Here is a 19,232-nt window from a genome sequence, read left to right on the forward strand (position 1 = left end):
TTCCTCCAGGAAGATGGTGCCTTTGGAACATGAGCTCCCCTTCTCCATTCTTTGGCCACTGAATAAAAACCTGGTTGACTTCCCAACTGTATGTTCCTTCTTTGCAGCCAATGTGAAGTAGGCAAAGAACACAATTGACCAGTGACATTATGTCTCCAGGGGTCTTAGTCTTAAGCACCATGCTAACTGCTTTCCATATTCGCCCTGTACAAGACCTCACATGGTTGAATATTTAATAAATAAATTTGAATGGTGTTAGTGAATTCTTTTAGGTTATTGATACTCATTTATATGGCTGTACCCTAATGCCAGTGATCTGGACAATGGTGCACTTCTCTAAAATGGGTTGTGGGGTCCAGGTTCCACATGTCTCAGCGACATTAACCTCTAAAACCAAGCAAGGCAGGGGAAATCTCTGCACATTTATACAGCTAGAAAAATGAAATGGTTGAAAATAGAAAATTTTAATTAAAAGAATCTTCACTTAAACTTTTGTCTTTGGAGCTGTGGGTCTAAGAAATGGCACCAAAGTATTGTCTGTACACTTGATAGAAAACCTCTCACTCGCCAAGAAGTGCCATCTTTGCCCTTGAAAAAGGAACTTCGTCTATTCCTGTATCTTTGATCACATGTTAATGTCCTTTAAAAGTGGAAATGGTTAGATTCACATTTAACAAAGCACAAATCATTCCCTTCAATATTTGTAATTTTCAGGTGAAATTACAAGGATAAATATAAAAGGTGACCTATTAAAAAAACAGGAAATAAAAAGAAACCAGAGGGGTGGGTAAAAAAAAGTAAAGGTCTCTTTTAAGCCTTTGCTGGGCTGTGTTCCTGAAGCTAGTGGCCTGACTGTGCACATAAGCCTCTTAGTACCAGCTGAAGAGTCACCAGTCCTTTCTCTTCCATCAGTGCCTCCCTAACCACCATATGCAATTCAGAGAATTAATGACATTTCAGATCGTAAGAAAGCCTCCTGGGGATGGGTGGCTGCAGAAAGCACAAAGGGATATTGATGTTAGAGTATAACAGTCTATAGAATTCAGTGAGGGTCAAATAACTCAAGCAGAATCCAGTGTTTTAGCCTAGTTTCAAAGATAAGTGCTGTTCAGTAGGTGGTCAAAGAAGAGAATAGCATTCCAGACAAGAGGAACAGCTTGAGCAAAGGCACTTAGGTGAGAAACTACAACTGGTTCAGTATGGTTCGGGTGATGGACACTAAGCCAAGGACAGTGACAGAGGCTGAGAAGTGTTAGGCAGGGAGGTGCAATCTTGACAGGCCCTACAGGTCACACCAAAGAGTTTGAAGTCTACACCCTAGGCCAGTGGCTTACTCCCTTGGCTACATCCAGAATCCCCTAGGGAGCTTAAAGAAATTTTAACCACCAAGTCTCACCTGAGCAATTGAGTCAGAATCTCTAGCAGTGGGGTTAGATGTCAGCCTTTTATAAAAAGCTTCCTATGAGTATCCTGGGTTGGAAATTACTGCTGTTGACTATGGTGAACACTTAAAAGGTTTTAAGTAGAGATGTGACTTGGTCAGTTTCTCATTTCAGATCACTCTCACCACAGTATGGAGAACAAATAGGAACCACGTGTGAGGGCTGCAGAAAAGACACTGGGGAGGCTGGTGTAGTTCAGGTTAAAGATATCAGGGCTGGAACTATGGAAGTGGCCTTGAGACTGCAGAGGAGAAGTTAGGTAGCTGTCGTCTTCCATCTGGGATTTGCTGGCAAATTGATTATGTGTGTGTGTGTTGCAGGGGTGGTGGGGAATAGAAGATGTGGTGGATTACAAAAATGACCACAGACTCTCCTGTACATACCTTACCATTCTCTCACTAAGCATTAGAATCTGTTTTTCCACTTCTAGAATCTGAGCTGTGACTTTCTTTGGCTAGGATAATGTGGCAGAAGTGACATTTACTGAGCACTCTAAGCTTAGGTTCAAGGAGTTTTGTAAGTTTGTTCTCTCTCACTCTTAGAACCCTGTGACTCCCAAGTAAATAAGCCTATCCTAGACAGCTAGACAACAAGAGACACACGGTCCAGTTGTCTGTCATCGCAGCCTACAGCCTGCCAACCACTAGACACGCAAAGGAGGCAATCACAGGTGATGGCAGGTACATGAAAGAGCCCAGTGGAGATTACTTTCTATAAAAGACTGTGCTAGACCCAATCTTCAGCTGTCCTCTTAGGAATGGCCAATACTACATCTGGCAAGAGCAATTCCTCTTAAAGTTTAAAAATTAGTTTCAAAACAGATTGTTTAAATGTCAAAACTTAGAAATTCTTATAATAGAAAGGAAACACAATCAGCTTAAAATACTACAGCATAAGCCCAAGATCATGTCAACTCAGTTGAGTAAATTAAATAAAGGATCACTGGGGTAGATCATCATCATCATAACATGGTAGAGGGTTTTTTTTTTTTTGCTTTTGAAAGAATGTTTCTAATGTATTTCTTTTTAAAACATACTATATTGTTTCTCTTAATATGTTTTTGTTATTGAGTTTATTAATTATCAATATACACATGGAGATAAATGCAAGTCATGCTTGAAAATTATATTCCTGAAATTTAACCCATAACTGCATTTGGACATCTGCCTGGATAATAAGCAGCTTTTTCTCTCAAAAATCATGCAAACACAGAAAGCAAAAGTCAGTGTTCTTTCATTACTTTACAAAGCCTTTAACAAAAAAGTGGAAATGTAATTTCCTACCCAAAACATACTGACAGGCCAAATTCTTGGTCTCTTCCTCACTTTTACCTCTTATGAAGTATCATTCATAATGCTCCTGTGTATCTTCAGCCAGCACACCAAGCCACTGGGTATTTAAGGTATTAGATTTTTATTGCTAAATTACCACAAGGTTAGCAGCTCAATTTTATTATTTTGTTGTTTCTGTAGGTCAGAAGTATGGGCATGGTGTGGATTCTGTGCTCAGGGTGTCACTGGGCTGAAATCAAGGTGTCAGTTGGGCTGTAGTTTCATTTGGGGTTTATATGTGCTTAGATTCTCACTGTTGGTAAAATTTATTTCCTTGTGGCTGAAGGACTGAGGCCCCCATTTTCCTTTTAGTAGGCTTTAGATAGTTCTCAGCAGCTAGAGGCCACCCACAATTTCTTGCCACGGGGCAGTTCACAGCACGGCTGTTTGTTTTTGCAGGCTAGCAGGAGTAGTCTGAGTGCCTCTTCTGCAACCAGCTGGAGGAACGACCGATTTTAAAGGGCTCACTTGACTAGATCAGACCCACCTGGGCAATCTCTCAATTTTGAGGTTAACTGATTTGGGACCCTAATTATATCTGCAAAATCCTTTTACAATCGTGCCTAGATTAGCGTGTCAGGAGAGATGTGTGTGCACCAGGGCCAGGAGTCCTGGGGGCCATTCTAGAATTCTGCCTACTATAGCCATGATTAAGGGATCCTACAATCACACTATCAGATTCTAATTAAGTTGGGAACAAATATCTTCCACAGCATGAATTCTACCATCCATTTTCTCAAGTTTTCCAATTGATTAAACTGTCCAGTTGGATGTTTGACTTCATAAACTCCTGCAATCACAGGTGTTCTAGAGCTCCTGTAGGTCCGGTGTATGACTTGGGCGTGCTCCAAGGAGGATTAGAGAAGACAGCAGTCAACTACAGCACAATACTGGGGTGTGAGGGAGGGAGGCCACACCTGGGACAGCAGCAGCACATTTCATGTACAAAGCAAGGGAAGAGAGATGAAGCCTTCATCCTAGCAAGGACAGTTTTCCCCATGTGATTTTATGACTTTTGACATGTCATTCAATGACACCTGACAAACCAACTAATATTTATGAGATTGTGCTTCAGTTTGAAAAAAATGGCAAACTTTCGGTCAAATAGGACAGTTTCCTATTCTACAGCTCTCTGATGAGAAAATTGGAAACAGAAATGTCATTAATTGTTCTTTATACAAGAGCGTATCAATTCTGTAATGGAAACTTTGTGATCCTACATAAAGCCATTTCTATTACCTCAGAGTACAAAGAATTTGCAAAGAGATGTAGGCAGAATGTGGTGCTGGGAATTTAATTTACTTACCTGCAGACTGTTCCCTTTCCATCATAACTTTATTTAAATCATGGTTATGCTCTTAATTAACAATTTAATTGGTTGGTGCTTTCTCAATCCAGTTCTCTGGGGGCATGGTTTTCTGTTTAACTTTCTTGTTTTAATTCTTCAGCAAAACCATAAAATTTAATTAGGAAAGTAACCAGCTTTGTAACAGCAGTTCTATGTCTAATTAACTATGCTTTGACCATCTCTTCTCAGATTCCGTTCAACATTGCACATGCATTTTGCATTTGTTCATGTTTCAGAGAAGACATTGTGAATTTATAGCCTATGCATGTAGTCCAATTACTTTCCACTTTCCCTAAGATGCTTGGTTACAGCTAGTGAAATCAGGAAAATTAACAAAGATTCATATATGAATCTGAGAGCCAAAGGCCAAAATGTAGGTTGTTAGTTCGCTGTGTGTGTGAGTTTTCTCCTACTGCAGAATAGATTACCACAAACTTAGCAGCTTAAAACAATACCTATTTATCACCTCACAGTTCTGTAGGTCAGAAGTCCCAACATGGCTGCCTGGATTCTCTCTTCAGGTATCAATGGGCTAAAATCAAGCTGTGAAAACAGCCCTCATGAGAATTACAAGCCAGGCTTTAGGCAGCGTTATAGTTGGGCATTGACCAGGGTGTGCTGGTGCACGTCTACCCAAGTCCCTGCAGCTGCTAACTGAGAGCCACGTTGTGGGGAGCACCTGAGCACCTGCTCCCTGCATTGTTCCTATAGATGGAATCTCTGGCACTGGACCTTTCTGTCCAAGAATTGCTTAAAGTGTTTTTCAGATCTTGAATTCCAGCAGAATAGCTGACACCAACTAGTCTGAAGACCTTCACCAAGAAACAAACCCCGCAAAGAAGTGTAGGAAATGTTTTTTCATCTCCCTGTCCCATGACTTCACTCCTCACTTCTCAATCAATCTGTGATTCCAACTCCTGTTCAGCTCATCAGCTGTTCAGACCCCAACGCAACCTCCTTGGGGAGGCAGATTTGAGGTTTCCTCTCATCTCCTTGTTTGGCTGCCCTACAGTTACCAAACCATTTCTCTGCTGCAACTCTTGTCTCAGTGTATTGGTTGTTACTACACAATGGGCAATCAAACCTAGTCGTCCTACAACAGTATCCGCTGGGCTGCCTCTTCCAGGCTTATGTGACAGAATCCAGTTCCTTGTGGTTGGAGGACTGATATCTCGATTTCCTTGCTGCCTATCAGCTGAAAACCATTCTCACTTCCTAGGGGCCATTGGAATTCCTTAGCACGTGACTCTCATGGATAGTTCACAACGTTGTAGTTTATGAACTGCTATCTTGAGACCAGTAGGAGCACTTCTCTGATGTCTTCTGTGAACAGCTAGAGGAAACTCTTTGCTTTTAAAGTGTTCATCTGATTAGGTCAGGTCTGCCCTATGTCATTTCCCTTCTGCCATATAATGTAGCATCATCAAAGGAATGGCTGTCCCATCATATTCACAGGCCCCTCCTCCTCCTCAGGGGAGTGATTATTCAGGGCATGTACACCGGGGGGATAGAAGTCTTGGGGGGCTATCTTAGAATTCTGTCTAACACAGTGTGATTTAGGGAAGGAAGGCAACTAAAGGTTTCCTGGCAAACCCTCCTTCTTCCCTTCTAGAGGCAATGCACAGGGAATGCAAAGAAGCTGTTAGCAATGCCCATAATTCTGTCCCATTAGCTCCACAGGCCAGAAGATGACACACAGTCATATTCTTTTTTTCTCTGCAGGCTGCTTTCTCTGCCTGGCTAGAATTGCTGCTTTCCATAGTACAAATGGTTTGCTTGGTTGAAATCATTCGAATTTAAAATCACATCAAGGTAACATGATGCTTTTAGGTAGAAATTTATCTAAACTCAATACCTCCAACTTCAATCCAATAAAACTATTTCTTTAGTGAAAGGAAATGAAGAAATGTACAAAAAAGATTTAATAGAGCAGGCCTGAAAAATACTATCTTTAGAAAGGCCTGCTTGTAAAATTGGCCCTTTGGCTGGCATTTGGAAAGTTGGATATCAAGAGGATTACCACCACCCTAACTCATAAGAGTGACTCAATGTGCTTACATTATGCAAATAATATAGTTCATGCTGAACACCTACTTTTTTCTGGGAGTCTGGAATTTGGGTATGTGCCAGGCAGAGGGTATCTACGTAACTTTACTCCAATAAAAACCTTGGGCATTGAGTCTTTAATGAATTTCCCTGGTAGACAACACTGTATGTTTGTTGTCACAAGTTGTTACTGATGGAATTGAGCACATCCTGTGTGACTCTATTGGGAGAGGCCTCTTAGAAGCTTGTGCCTCATTTTCCCTGGACTTCACCCAATACTCCTTTTCCCTTTGCTGATTTTGCTTTGTATCCTTTTGCTGTGACCAATCATAGCTGTTAGTCAGACTATATGCTGAGTTGGGTGAGTCCTTATGCAACCCATTGAATGCGGGCATGGTCTTGGTGACCCCTGATTCTAGGGTTAAAGTAAATGATAATGATAACGCTCACATTCTGAGTCTAGGCTCCACTGCCCTGCAAACTTGGCTTCAATACTCTCCATTGTGAAGATAATCAGAATAAACTGACTAGAGGCAAGAGGCAGGCCTCATTTGGGTCCTAGAGGGCTTGACACTGACTAGATCCTTGTTCCAATCCCATACTGTGGCCTGGGGACAAGTTACTTAACTCTGTCTCTCTCAGTTTCTTCGTCTGTAAAACAGCAATAACAATATACTCACTTCATGGGATTGTTAAAATGAGGCAATTTGTAGAAGCATGTAGCACTGTGGCTGAGAGGAGCTGGATGTAACTCTGTGTGGAGTGGAATCACTAGAGCACAGTTGATATCCTAATATTAAGCTTCTTTCTCCCCTTCACTCTGCTCCCCTTTCCTCATCAGATCCCTTTCCCTCCATTCTCTCAGTTGTCCCCTAAGCTCCTTTACATCTAAACCATTTCCTCCCCCAGGTGGCTACCTTTCCTTGAGGACTAAATGTAAACAATCTACGGGAATGATTTTCTTTAAATGCTTACCAAAAAGGGCCCAATGTAAATGTGTGGTCATCAGTGCCAGCAGTCCTATTTATGGTCTATAGCTTTTGGTTCCATCTATGATGATTTCTGAGAGTTTTTAAGTAACCCCTACAGTCCTCACAGATGTAATTTTATTGCTTTTGATAATGGTAAGTGATTATCACAAATATAACAGTGTGAGTTCATTACTTTGTAAGGCCTAATACGTAAATAGATTCACTATTGGTAGAAACATCCTTTGAGAAATATTTTGCTCCAATATTTGGTTCAGAATATCTGTTCCCTAAAACACTGAACTCCAAAGTGAAAAGTGGCTATTTTTCTGGTGTTATATGAAAACACGATTTCAGTGGAGACGGAAACTTCCACTCAAAACTTTCTTTGCTTCTTTGCAATTATTAAGTTACTGGTGGACTATTTAGAAAGTGTTCAGCTACAACTGCTGAAAAGGATGTTGTGGGGTGTATGTCCATATGTGACCAGAAGAGGTTAACGATAGCCTCCTAGAAGCAGATTCCTGCGAGAAGAAAAGGAGGTTTAGGAAATGCCCAGTGAGCATGGTCTCTCTGGTACTGCATAAAACAACCACAATTTGGGGATGGGTTCCTGCATCCTCACCCTGGGCCCTTGTAATGAGACACCATGCTTGAACTCAGTACTGTTTGTGTAGCGGCTGGGAATGAGGAGAAGACAGGGAATCAATAAACTCAATGTTCAAGACATCATTTGCAAATAAATTCAATATTTGAAGGGGAACATGCCAAAGAGAAAAATCAAACCATAAATAAAAGAAAAAAAGTTTGTTAATTACAAGTATCTCCAGAAGCCACAATGTCTCCTTCCTTCCTCATTCCCTAACACTCCTTCAGGTAGGACTACACTTCAGTCATTATAGGAAAAATATTTTTCTATTTCATATTAAAGAATAATGAGGTCTGTTTGGTAATCTGCTTTGCGGTCCATTAAAATGAACCCTAAACCACCACATAGTTTTTGGACTTGCTTGTATTTTGGTAGGCATGGAAAAGAACCAGTCACACCACACTTCTCATCATAACTTTCAGGTAAAAGTTAACACTCAATTATATGCACTGATGGAGTTAGAGAAATGCTCTAACTCTAAAATTCATAAAGTTTATCAAAGATTGAATAATCAGAGCCTTCAATCTTTGCCAAGAAAACTCTCTTATCAGACCCACTGAAACATAGCAAAACTAATTAACTTGAATTTCTGGCTTTAATTTTTCCTCAACTCACTTCTGCTTAAAGTTTTAATTAAGAGGAAAGTGCCTAGATCATCAGTAGGAAGATTCAAGAAGAAAAAGAGAAGTTCTAGAAAATAGGAAACTGAATTCATTCATTCGTTAAGGAAAAATAATGACAAAACTATGTATTGAACTTCTAGGATATTCCAGACACTAACTAGAAATACAGCAATGAACAAAAAATAGATAAACTATCTCATGAAATTTATATTCTACCTTGGAGATGGGTAATGAATAGATAATGTGTCAGATAGAAAACTATCTTTTTTCTTTTTTTTTTTTTTTTTGAGACAGGGTTTCCCTCTGTTGCCCAGGCTAGAGAGCAGTGGCGACAGAACAAGGCCCTGTCTCAAAAAAAAAAAAAAAAAAAAGAGACACTAGAGCTCACTGCAACCTCCTAGGCTCAAGTGATCCTCCCATCTCAGCCTCTCTAGTAGCTGGGACTATAGGCATGTGACACCACACCTGGTTAAATTTTTATATTTTTTTGTAGAGATGGGGTTTTACCATGTTGCCCAGGCTGGCCTTGAACTCCTGCGCTCAAGTGATCTGCCTGCCTCAGCCTCCCAAAGTGCTGAGATTACAGGCATGAGCCACTGCACACAGCCAGAAAATTTTTGAGTAGCCTTAAATATCCTTTAAAAGCTCTTTCGGTTGGGCACAGTGACTCATGCCTGTAATGCCAGCACTTTGAGAGGCCAAGGCAGGTGGATCACGAGGTCAGGAGTTTGAGACCAGCCTGGCCAACACAGTGAAACCCCGTCTGTACTAAGAGGCAGGAGAACTGCTTGAACCCAGGAGCTGAGATCGCACCACTGCACCCCAGCTTGGACAACAGAGTGAGACTTTATCTCAAATAAAATAAAATAAAATAAAATAAAATAAAATAAAATAAAAGCCTTTCAAGTTATGTCCTTAGCCTTTACTTTCTTGATTAATAAATTCCAATTATTCAACTCCAGTCAGCAAATCCCTGTAAACACACCACAAGCACAATTCCACTCTAAGTGAGTAGATGCTCTATTACCTTAAGTTGATGGGATATTTTCTTCAGTGCGTATACTTCCTCTTCTGTTTTGGGAATAAATCTTATCACTTTATCACTGTAAGATAAGAAAAGAAAGATGATAATTACTTTTCAAAAATAAAGATATTAGTCATCTCCTTCTTACCTCTTAAAAAACTGTCTCTGCTTTTAAGAAGGAAAACAGCAAAACTTTTCATTGGCCCAGTATTTTATCCAGTTTATTCTCCGATTGCATTGTTCTTTTCTTCTTGTCTTAAAGTTATTTGGTATTTAATCAGCTTTGAAGATTACAAACTCACATTTAATGTTATAAATGCAGAGAAAGGCCAAAAATACAGGAAGGGTGATGGCAACAAGAGACAGAAACTTTCATGAGCTGCTCAGAGCAGATACCAAGAAGGAAAATTTCTGATGACAGAAGAAAGAAAAGTCATTCTTTTTTAAAACATAATGCTGAAAAGGAATGTGACTTTCAGTAAGAGGATGTGAATCCACACACTAGGGAAAGCTTCTCGTTTGAATTCTTCCCACACGGAGAACAGTAAGGAGAAGCCCATCTCTATGGGGCAGGCATCTCATTTCTCTGGTACAGAGCTTCCTGCCTGGCTTGTGGGGCCAAACAAGAGGGCCATCAGCGTTAGACACTGATGGCTGTAAATTTTTTAGTGATACAAATTAAAAGTCAATGTTTACAACTGTTACAGAAACACCAGGGGTTTGGTCTAGGTCCTGCTGCTTTCGCACATAAAGCAATCACTGAGAAGATGATTATTACTAAGAAAGAAGGCTTTAATCAGGTGCTGCAACCAGGGAGATGGGAGCTCAGTCTCAAATCCATCTCCCTGATGGACAAAAACTAGAGGTGTATATAGCAGGGAAGAAATGTAGCAATGTGTACAAAACAGAAACTAGGGAGGAGCAAGGAAGCAATCATAATGAATGAGGGGTCTTGCATCTCACTGTCAGGATGTGGTGATCTGATGAGTTTCAGTTCTTTGATACTTTTTGATAGGCCTGAAGGTCGCTTTCTGAGGAAGGAACTCAGATAAAACGAATATAAGTTTCAATCTTTAAGACCAGAAGAATCCATCTGTGCTTATCAAAAAAACTCTCTATAGGACTACTGGGTCAGTTTCAAAACTACAAAGTTTTACCACAGTTGAAATTATATTTGGGCCAGGCGCGGTGGCTCACACCTGTAATCCTAGCACTTTGGGTGGCTGAGGTGGGTGGATCATGAGGTCAGGAGATCGAGACAATCCTGGCTATCCTGGCTAACACAGTGAAACCCCGTCTCTACTAAAAATACAAACAATTAGCCGGACGTGGTGGTGGGTGCCTGTAGTCCCAGCTACTTGGGAGGCTGAGGCAGAAGAAGGGTGTTAACCAGGGAGGCAGAGCTTGCAGTGAGCCGAGATCGTGCCACTGCACTCCAGCCTGGGCAACAAAGCGAGACTCTATCTCAAAAAAAAAGAAATTATATTTGAACACATTTTAAGGTTCTTTCTGTAAAGGTCCCGAATTACCTAAGATGACTTAAGGTGTTGCTGTGTCTTTCAGAAAGTTTCTCTTTGGGGGCCTTGTCTCCCAGGTGTGCCAGAAAAGTAGTCTATCAATTTCTAGGTGTGTCATGATGAGGACAGGTTGGGAAGCCCAGCTCTAGCCCATAGTAATCACAACTATCCAATGTCTTTTGCATAGAGTAGATGCTTATTAAATATTAATGGATTGGCATAAAGGAGATTGCTGAGAGTAATTGGCTTCCAGAGGAAATATAAAGAAAAACTAAGTAAATAAAGCACAGTAGGAATTAATATTTTTCATAACTCTCTATGGCATTTTACAATGATTAAAGATAAGGTAGAATATTATTAATAGAATATAAAGCAGAAAACAAAAACTCTACTAGTTTACCCACAACTTGTCTCTCCAACCCCAAAGGTGCACCAGGAATAAGAATGGAATTTGCATGATTTTCTGTCATTTTACTTCTTAGATGATGATATGATTGAGTGTGTCCCCACCCAAATCTCATGTTGAATTGGAGGAGGGGCTTTCTGGGAGGTGATTGGTTCATGGTGGCATATTTTCCCCTTGTTGTTCTCATGACAGTGAGTGAGTTCTCACAAGATCTGATGGTTTAAAAGTGTGTCACCTCCTTCTTTGCTCTCGCATTCTCCTGCCACCATGTGGAGGTCCCGGCTTCCTCTTCGGCTATGATTGTAAGTTTCCTGAGGCCTCCCAGGCATGCTTTCTGTTAAGCCTGTGGAACTGTGAGTCGATTAAATCTATTTTCTTCATAAATTACCAGTCTCAGGTATTTCTTTATAGTGGTGTGAGAGAGGGCTAATACAGAGGGATAGCAGTTTCAAAGACGAAGTAAGGCTAATATAGAGGGCATCAGATCCCTAGGGATACTTCTGGACTTGCTGGGCAATGATTTTTAGGGCTTTGTGTTTATTTCCAATCACAATAGCTTTATTATTTCAAATGATCCTGTAATAGCTCCTTTAGGCCTATGAATAAAAAGGCTCTTGGCTTGCTGATGATAAATTACTGTGTTTTATGGACTGCTCCTCTAATAGAGCTTTACAGCTTTGATTTTCTCAAAATCACACAAACCACCCCTCAGTACCAATGTCATGAAGTTCATATTTCTGGAAAGAATAAAAGAAAGTACTGGGAAAAAATTATCAAGTCACTGTAAAACAAATCTAAACATAACCTTTGGAATTTAAATGTAACCACATCTCTTCTCTTTTCTGGTATACATTTCTCTGACCTGTGTTTTTCCTGGATTCATCATACCCTGGCCTTTCTCATCTGACCCAATACAATTCTTGGCAGAGAAAGCAAGCTCGGCTGGGTGATATGGCTGTTTTTGATGGATGGATCACTTGACAGCTTGCTGAAAAACACCTCCATCTGGGGCCTTGTCAGCTCCTCAAGAGTGCAAGAAAAGCAATCTGTAGCTGTTTTACAGCCATAAGAAGAACTTTTTTTCTTTTAAAGATGGATAATTCAACCTGGCAATCAGTTCCTCTTCTGCAAATAAGTACAGGATACAAAGAAACTACCCTTGGGATTATTTAACCCTGAAAGTGATTGCTCAAACCCAGTTTTCTCATTTTTGTTACAAAAAGTTCACTTCATCCTAGCCTTTAGAAATTCTCAGGTGTGACTTTAGAAATGAGTTTATTACTGTTTGATAACTTATCAAAGGACAGAGAATAAGGAAGGCAATGTAGAAAGACCCATGAAATGTCATACTCTTTTGTGAACCAGTAAATTATATTGATGGAATGACGGGTAACCAAAGCCCAACAAGAGCTCTTTATTCAGCATGTGAAAACCACATGACCCCCAAATGCCCTGTTTGTTTCGCCAAACAAAAAGCTTACTCTCCCTGAATCTGATAGCTAGTGTTTTTTGAAGTGGTGAATAATTTGGTGCTAGAAACAGGGAAGTTTCAGGTAGTCTACTAGAACTTAGAAAAACTAACCATACAAAACTATCAGAGGAGGTGAGCTTAGAGGCTTTTCCTTATAACTTATCAGGTTTTTTTTTTTTTTTTCACTGTTAGGTGGCAACATCAACTTAAGACCCTTTGGCTACCCTTTGGGGTTAAGATGAGGGAATCACAGTATTGAATACGGGTTGAGGTTAGAAAGACTACTGGGCAAGCAGCTGCTCGTATGCACATATATTTCTAACTTAGCCTATATAAAGTTGTCCAAAGAAAGACAGCATAAGCATTTTTAATTTTAGGTTAAGGATGTCTTATAGAGGAAGCAGGATATTCCAGATAACTAGTCTCCCAGGAATTACTAATACTTATTAATCCATGATATGTTCACATTTTGTTCCTTTGCCCTACAAGAAAAATGAGGTTATGTAGCTATAAAGCCCACGTTGAGTTTGGTTGTGAGTTTGACTAATAATCCTGCTGTACGGTAGCAACCACATGAATAAGACAATAGTAAATAAATGTAATCAGTTCAAAAAGTATTACCAAATGCCCCCTGAGCATGTATGCACCGAGAGAAAATTCAGAAAGGGAACATAATCTCCAACTCTATACTACGTCTGGGTCTCAGTTTCTTCACTAGAGAAGTGAGGGATGATCTCCTAGCTGCCTTCCAACATGGTGAAAACCCGTCTCTACTAAAAATACAAAAATTAGCTGGGCATGGTGGCATGTGCCTGTAGTCCCAGCTACTTAGTAGGCTGACGCAGGAGAATTGCTTGAACCTGGGAGGCGGAGATTGCAGTGAGCCAAGATTGTGCCACTGCACTCCAGCCTGGGCAACAGAGTGAGACTCCGCCTCAAAGGAAAAAAAAAAAAAAAGTTCTAAGACTGTGTTGCCTGGGTTTGACACCTCCCATATTGACTGCCATTCTTCTGTGCCTTGACTGTGCAGCAGCGAAGGAAGAGTATCTCTGTCCTCTAGGCAACCTGAAAGTCCTGTTGAAAGAGATACGAAGCTTCAGATGTTTCCTTGTGGGTCCTGGCATGACCTTTCACAACTGATTCCATTATGAAATCCTAAACTTCTTTGTATGCTACAGAATTTATGAACCTACACTTGAAAAATTAAAATATTATATAGCATATGAAATGAGAATGTTCTCTTCCAACCCCAAGCCTTCTATCTTCCCTTTGTAGCCACTGTTAATAGTTACTTGTGTATCACTCTGAACTCTTTTCTGCATTAATACACATACACGCAGTGTTTGTTTTACAGCATTTTGTAACACTAGTTTGCTTTTATCTTTTACTTCATATGTTGATTTAAAAACATAAGTCCTTGATTAACATCAATGATAAGTTCTTGGAAACTGCGATTTTATGTGAAACAGTGTATAACAAAACTGATTTTACCATAAACTAACTGATATAAGCAAGTTAAGTTCCTATGGGCATATTTCTGGTCATGAAAAAATCACCAGGCAGGGTGCGGTGGCTCATGCCTGTAATCCCAGTACTTTGGGAGGCCGAGGTGGGTGGATCACGAGGTCAAGAGATTGAGACCATCCTGGCCAACATGGTAAAACCCCATGTCTACTAAAAATACAAAAATTATCTGGGTGTGGTGGCACATGCCTGTGGTCCCGGCTACTCTGGAGGCTGAGGCAGGAGAATTGCTTGAACCTGGCAGGCAGAGGTTGCAGTAAGCCGAGATTGTGCCACTGCACTCCAGCCTGACGACAGAGTGAGACTCCATCTCAAAAAACAAAACAAAACAAAAAAACGCCAAATTTCTAAATAAAGACCCATAGCTGGGTGTGACTCATACCTGCAATTCCAGGACTTGGGAGGCTGAGGTAGGAGAATAGCTTGAGGCTAGGAGTTTGAGACCAGCTTGGATAACATAGTGAGACCCTATCTCTGCGAAAATAAATAAATAAATAAATAACTAGCTGGGCATCATGGCACACACATATAGTCCCAGCTACCTGGGAGGTGAGGCAGGAGGATCACTCAAACTAAGGAGTTGGAGGCTGCAGTGAGCTATGATCAAGGTACTTTGTCCAGCTTGGGTGACAAAATGAGACCCTGTCTCAAAAAAAAAAAAAAAAAAAAAAAAAGACGAAGTACTTCTAATATTAAACATTGAAATAAATATGAACTATATATACATTTAAAAAAATTAATAAAGACAAGATTATGCACTCAATTTTTGGCGAATCTGAGAGGGATAGTGGTTGTTGCAGTGGTGGGTTAAATCAAGGAATAAATGTTTGCAAAGCTAAAATATGAACACCTCTTCCCAATGTGCAGTTGAAATAAACAATAACAAATACAATGGGTCTGCTGAGGGCTTTTGTACTGCATCATTTATTGTCATGCCTTTGTATGATTTTGTCTATGAGTTTTTATTTTAAAATACTTTGTATTCATTCCTGGCTGAGCGCTGTGGCTCACGCCTGTAATCCCAGCACTTTGGGAGGCCGAGGCAGTTGGATCACAAGGTCAAGAGATTGAGACCATCCTGGCCAACACAGTAAAACCCCGTCTCTACTAAAAATACAAAAATTAGCCAGGCATAGTGGCAGGCATCTGTAGTCCCAGATACTTGGGAGGCTGAGGCAGGAGAATGGCGTGAACCTGGGAGGCGGAACTTGTAGTGAGCCAAGATCGCACTACTGCACTCCAGCCTGGGCGACAGAGGGAGACTCCGTCTCAATTAATAATAATAATAATAATAATAATTTGTATTCATTCCTTAATTCATTTTCCAACTCACTTATTCTAGGTTCAGGGTTGTGGGTGGCCAGAGCTTTTCCCTGCAGCTCAGGACACAAAGTGGAAACGGACTCTGGATAGGACGCCATCCACTGCAGGGTGCACTCATACACCCATGCTCACTCAGCCTGGGACCATGTAGGCATGCTGATGAACCTAACAGGTGCAGCTTTGGGATGGGGGTGGGAAACTGAGTACCTAGAGAAAACCCACACAGACATAGGGAGAACATGCCAATTCTTCAGACAGTGGACCTGGTGGGAATTGATTTTTTTTCTTGTCAAAGTTACAGCAAAATGATGTTGAATGATAAAACAATGTTATTCTAGGACCTGCTGTACCACGTTTTAAATAAATGGCTGGATTTTATATGCTAATATTTTATTTCAGAGTTTTATAACTATATTCATAAGGAAGGCTTTTTTTAAAAAATAAACTTTTTATAAACCTTTAAAAAATGATGCTCTGTGTGTGTGTGTGTGTGTGTGTGTGTGTGTGTTTTCTCAGAGACAGTCTCGCTCTGTCGTGCAGGCTGGAGTGGAGTGGCATGATCACAGCTCACTGTAATCTCGAACTTCTGTGCTCAAGTGATCCTCCTATCTCAGCCTCCCAAGTAGCTGGGACTACAGGTGTGCACCACCATGCCCAGCTAATTAAAAACTTTTTTTTTTTTTTTTTGAAATGGGGTCTTACTATGTTGCCCAGGCTACTCTCAAACTCCTGGACTCAAGTGATCCTCCCACCTCAGCCTCCTGAGTAGCTGGTACTACAGGTGTGTGCCACCATGCCCAGTTAATTAAAAAACTTTTTTTTTAGAGATGGGGTCTCATTGTATTGCCCCGGCTACTCTTGAACTCCTGGACTCAAGTAATCCTCCTACCTTGGCTTCCCAAAGTGCTGGGCTTACAGGCATGAACCACTGCAGCAAGCCTTGTATTTTAATATGTGGTGTTCTCATTGATGTTCAGATCTAATAGTTGACAATTGAGTTTTTAGTCCTTCTTTACTAAAGAGCTATTTTGAAGAATGTTAAAAAATATATCAAGCACTTAGATGTATTTTGGGTGGGAAGATTTATTTTTGTTACTGTTTTATTATCTTGAAGTAAGAGAAGGTGGCCCATTATGATACCTACTTCATAGACTTCATTGCATTGGTATTTATGGCCTAATATGTATTCAAGTTCTATAAATAGTGCACAAATATTTGAAAAGAAGATCTTTCTTATACAGTTTTATATATACACCTATTAAGCATATTAATTATATGATTTTCATTTTCTCTGTCTTTAGTTTTCCACTGAATTTGACAATTTGAGCCAATTTTACTCAATATAACCACTATAATTTTAGATTTGTCAATTTACTTTTGAATATAAAAACTTTTGATTCATGTATTTTGATGTGTGTAACTGTATGTAAGCTCACGACTACTACATCTTCTGGACAGAATAAAACTTTTACTTCTATAAAGTTTCCTTAGAGAAACTCTTCTTTGGTTTATTTTATGCTCTTTATCATGAATTCCATTTTTTCCCCATAGGATTGCCACTCCTGCTTTTTGTTTGCCTGGCATTTTTAATTGGAAATTTTACTTATTCACATTAATTGTAATACATAATATATGTGACTTTATTCTTAAAATTTTTATCTTTTTGCTTGTTGTAGGTTCTTATTTGCCCTTTTCTTCCTCTTTCTTGGATTAATCAATTTTCTTCGTCAGCTTTTTCTCATCTAGTGGTTTGCAAGTTATGCATCTTCTATGTATTAGTGATTTTTTCGTATTTTACAAACATACTTTGAGATACCTTTTTCTTCATGTCTAGAATGCCTCTGTAATTTGTCCCCTTGAACAAGATAAGACCTTAAGAATCTTTTTTTCTCTGTCCTTCTCCCCTCAAATGTTTTCCTCCTTCTTTGCTCCATGTTTTGTCAAAATCATCTGGAATTTTTGTTGTATATTGTGTCTAAGTGCAGATATGTGAGTTGTTTCCCCTTGAAGTTCAAACGTTGAAATCCTAACTCCCTCAATCCAAGAATGGATTTGAAGATAGGGTCTTTAAAGAGGGAATTGAATTAAAATGACATCATTAGGGTGTTTTTCCTAATCCACTAGTATTAAAAACACTTAAACTTCAGATATTTCATTGTTTTATTCTTTTCTCCAAGTCACTGAATTTATTATTATTATTTTTGAGACAGAATCTCGCTCTATCGCCCAGGCTAGAGTGCAGTGGCACGATCTCAGCTCACTGCAAGCTCCGCCTCCCGGGTTCTCGCAATTCTCCTGCCTCAGCTTCCGGAGTAGCTGGGACTACAGGCGTGAGCCATACTGGATTTATTTTTTGGGATCCACTTCCTTCTTCACTTTGGGGGAGAAACAGAGTAAGGTTAGATTACAAATCTGGGCTCCACCACTTGATGTGTGCCCTTGACCAAAATGCTTAAACACTTAGAGCCAATGAGTCCTAATCCTTAAATTGAGGGGAAGCACCAATGTACCATCGCATAGGTTTTTTGTGAAAATTATTTCATCCAGCACATCAATGAAGGTTACATTATGTTCCAGGCACAGCGGTAGATGCCAGGGAGACAGCAGGAACTGCTGGTGATGAGTTTATAATCACAATCCCTGTGAGATATTGTCTGGGAAATACCTAATTTATAGCCTCTCAATACATAGTAGCTACTGTCATTACTTCTATGGGAAAATATTCTTCTAGTTCTTTTTTAGAAATGGTCTCACTCTGTTGCCCAGGCTGGAGTACAGTGGCACCATCGTGACTCACTGCAGCCTCAACCTTTCAGGCTCAAGCATCCTCCTGTCTCAGCCTCCCAGGTAGCTAGAACAACAGGTGTGAACCACTATGCCCTGCTATTAAAAAAAAAAAAAAAAAAAATTTGTAGACAGGGTCTCGTTATGTTGCCCAGGCTGTTCTCCTGCGCTCAACTGATCCTTCCACCTCGGCCTCTTAAAGTGTTGAGTTTACAGCCATGAGCCACTGCACCCAGCCTAGAACTTAATGCACTGAAATAAGATGCTTTTCCAAGTTTGCTCCACTGTGAACACCACAAAAAACATGACACAATTTGATTTTGAATACATTCAACATTTTTGTTGTTGCTGCTGGCATTTTTTCTTGCCCTTTGCATGGATATTTGCATTAATCTCTGATCAGTGCCTTAATTTGGGATTTTCTGTTTTCTCTCTGCTCAGGCAGCTCTTTGGCATCTAAGAAATGCACATATTGGATGGTCTCATTTTCTACAATGGTAACTGGGTATATGGAGCACTTTATACAAAAGAAAAAGGGGCCGGTCATGGTGGCTCACTCCTGTAATCCCAGCACTTTGGGAGGCCAAGGAGGGGGGATCATCTGAGGTCAGGAGTTTGAGACCAGCCTGACCAAAATGGCGAAACCCCGTCTCTACTAAAAACACAAAATTAGCTGGGCGTGGTGGTGCATGCCTGTAATCCCAGCTACTCGGGAGGCTGAGGCAGAAGAATCACTTGAACCTGGGAGGTGGAGGTTGCAGTGAGCTGAGATCATG

General features: G+C 40.3%; 1 protein-coding gene across 1 annotated transcript in view; it reads right to left on the reverse strand.

The window, feature by feature from the left end:
* CPA6 (carboxypeptidase A6) overlaps positions 1-19,232 on the reverse strand; it is a 327,639-nt gene that overhangs the window by 193,076 nt on the left and 115,331 nt on the right. The window contains exon 2 of the mRNA XM_011976492.1: positions 9,435-9,510. Within this exon, the coding sequence (XP_011831882.1) occupies positions 9,435-9,510 (76 nt within the window). The remainder of the gene's footprint in view (positions 1-9,434; positions 9,511-19,232) is intronic.

Source organism: Mandrillus leucophaeus, unplaced genomic scaffold (genome assembly GCF_000951045.1).
Source record: "Mandrillus leucophaeus isolate KB7577 unplaced genomic scaffold, Mleu.le_1.0 Scaffold167, whole genome shotgun sequence".
Taxonomy (NCBI): Eukaryota; Metazoa; Chordata; class Mammalia; order Primates; family Cercopithecidae; genus Mandrillus; species Mandrillus leucophaeus.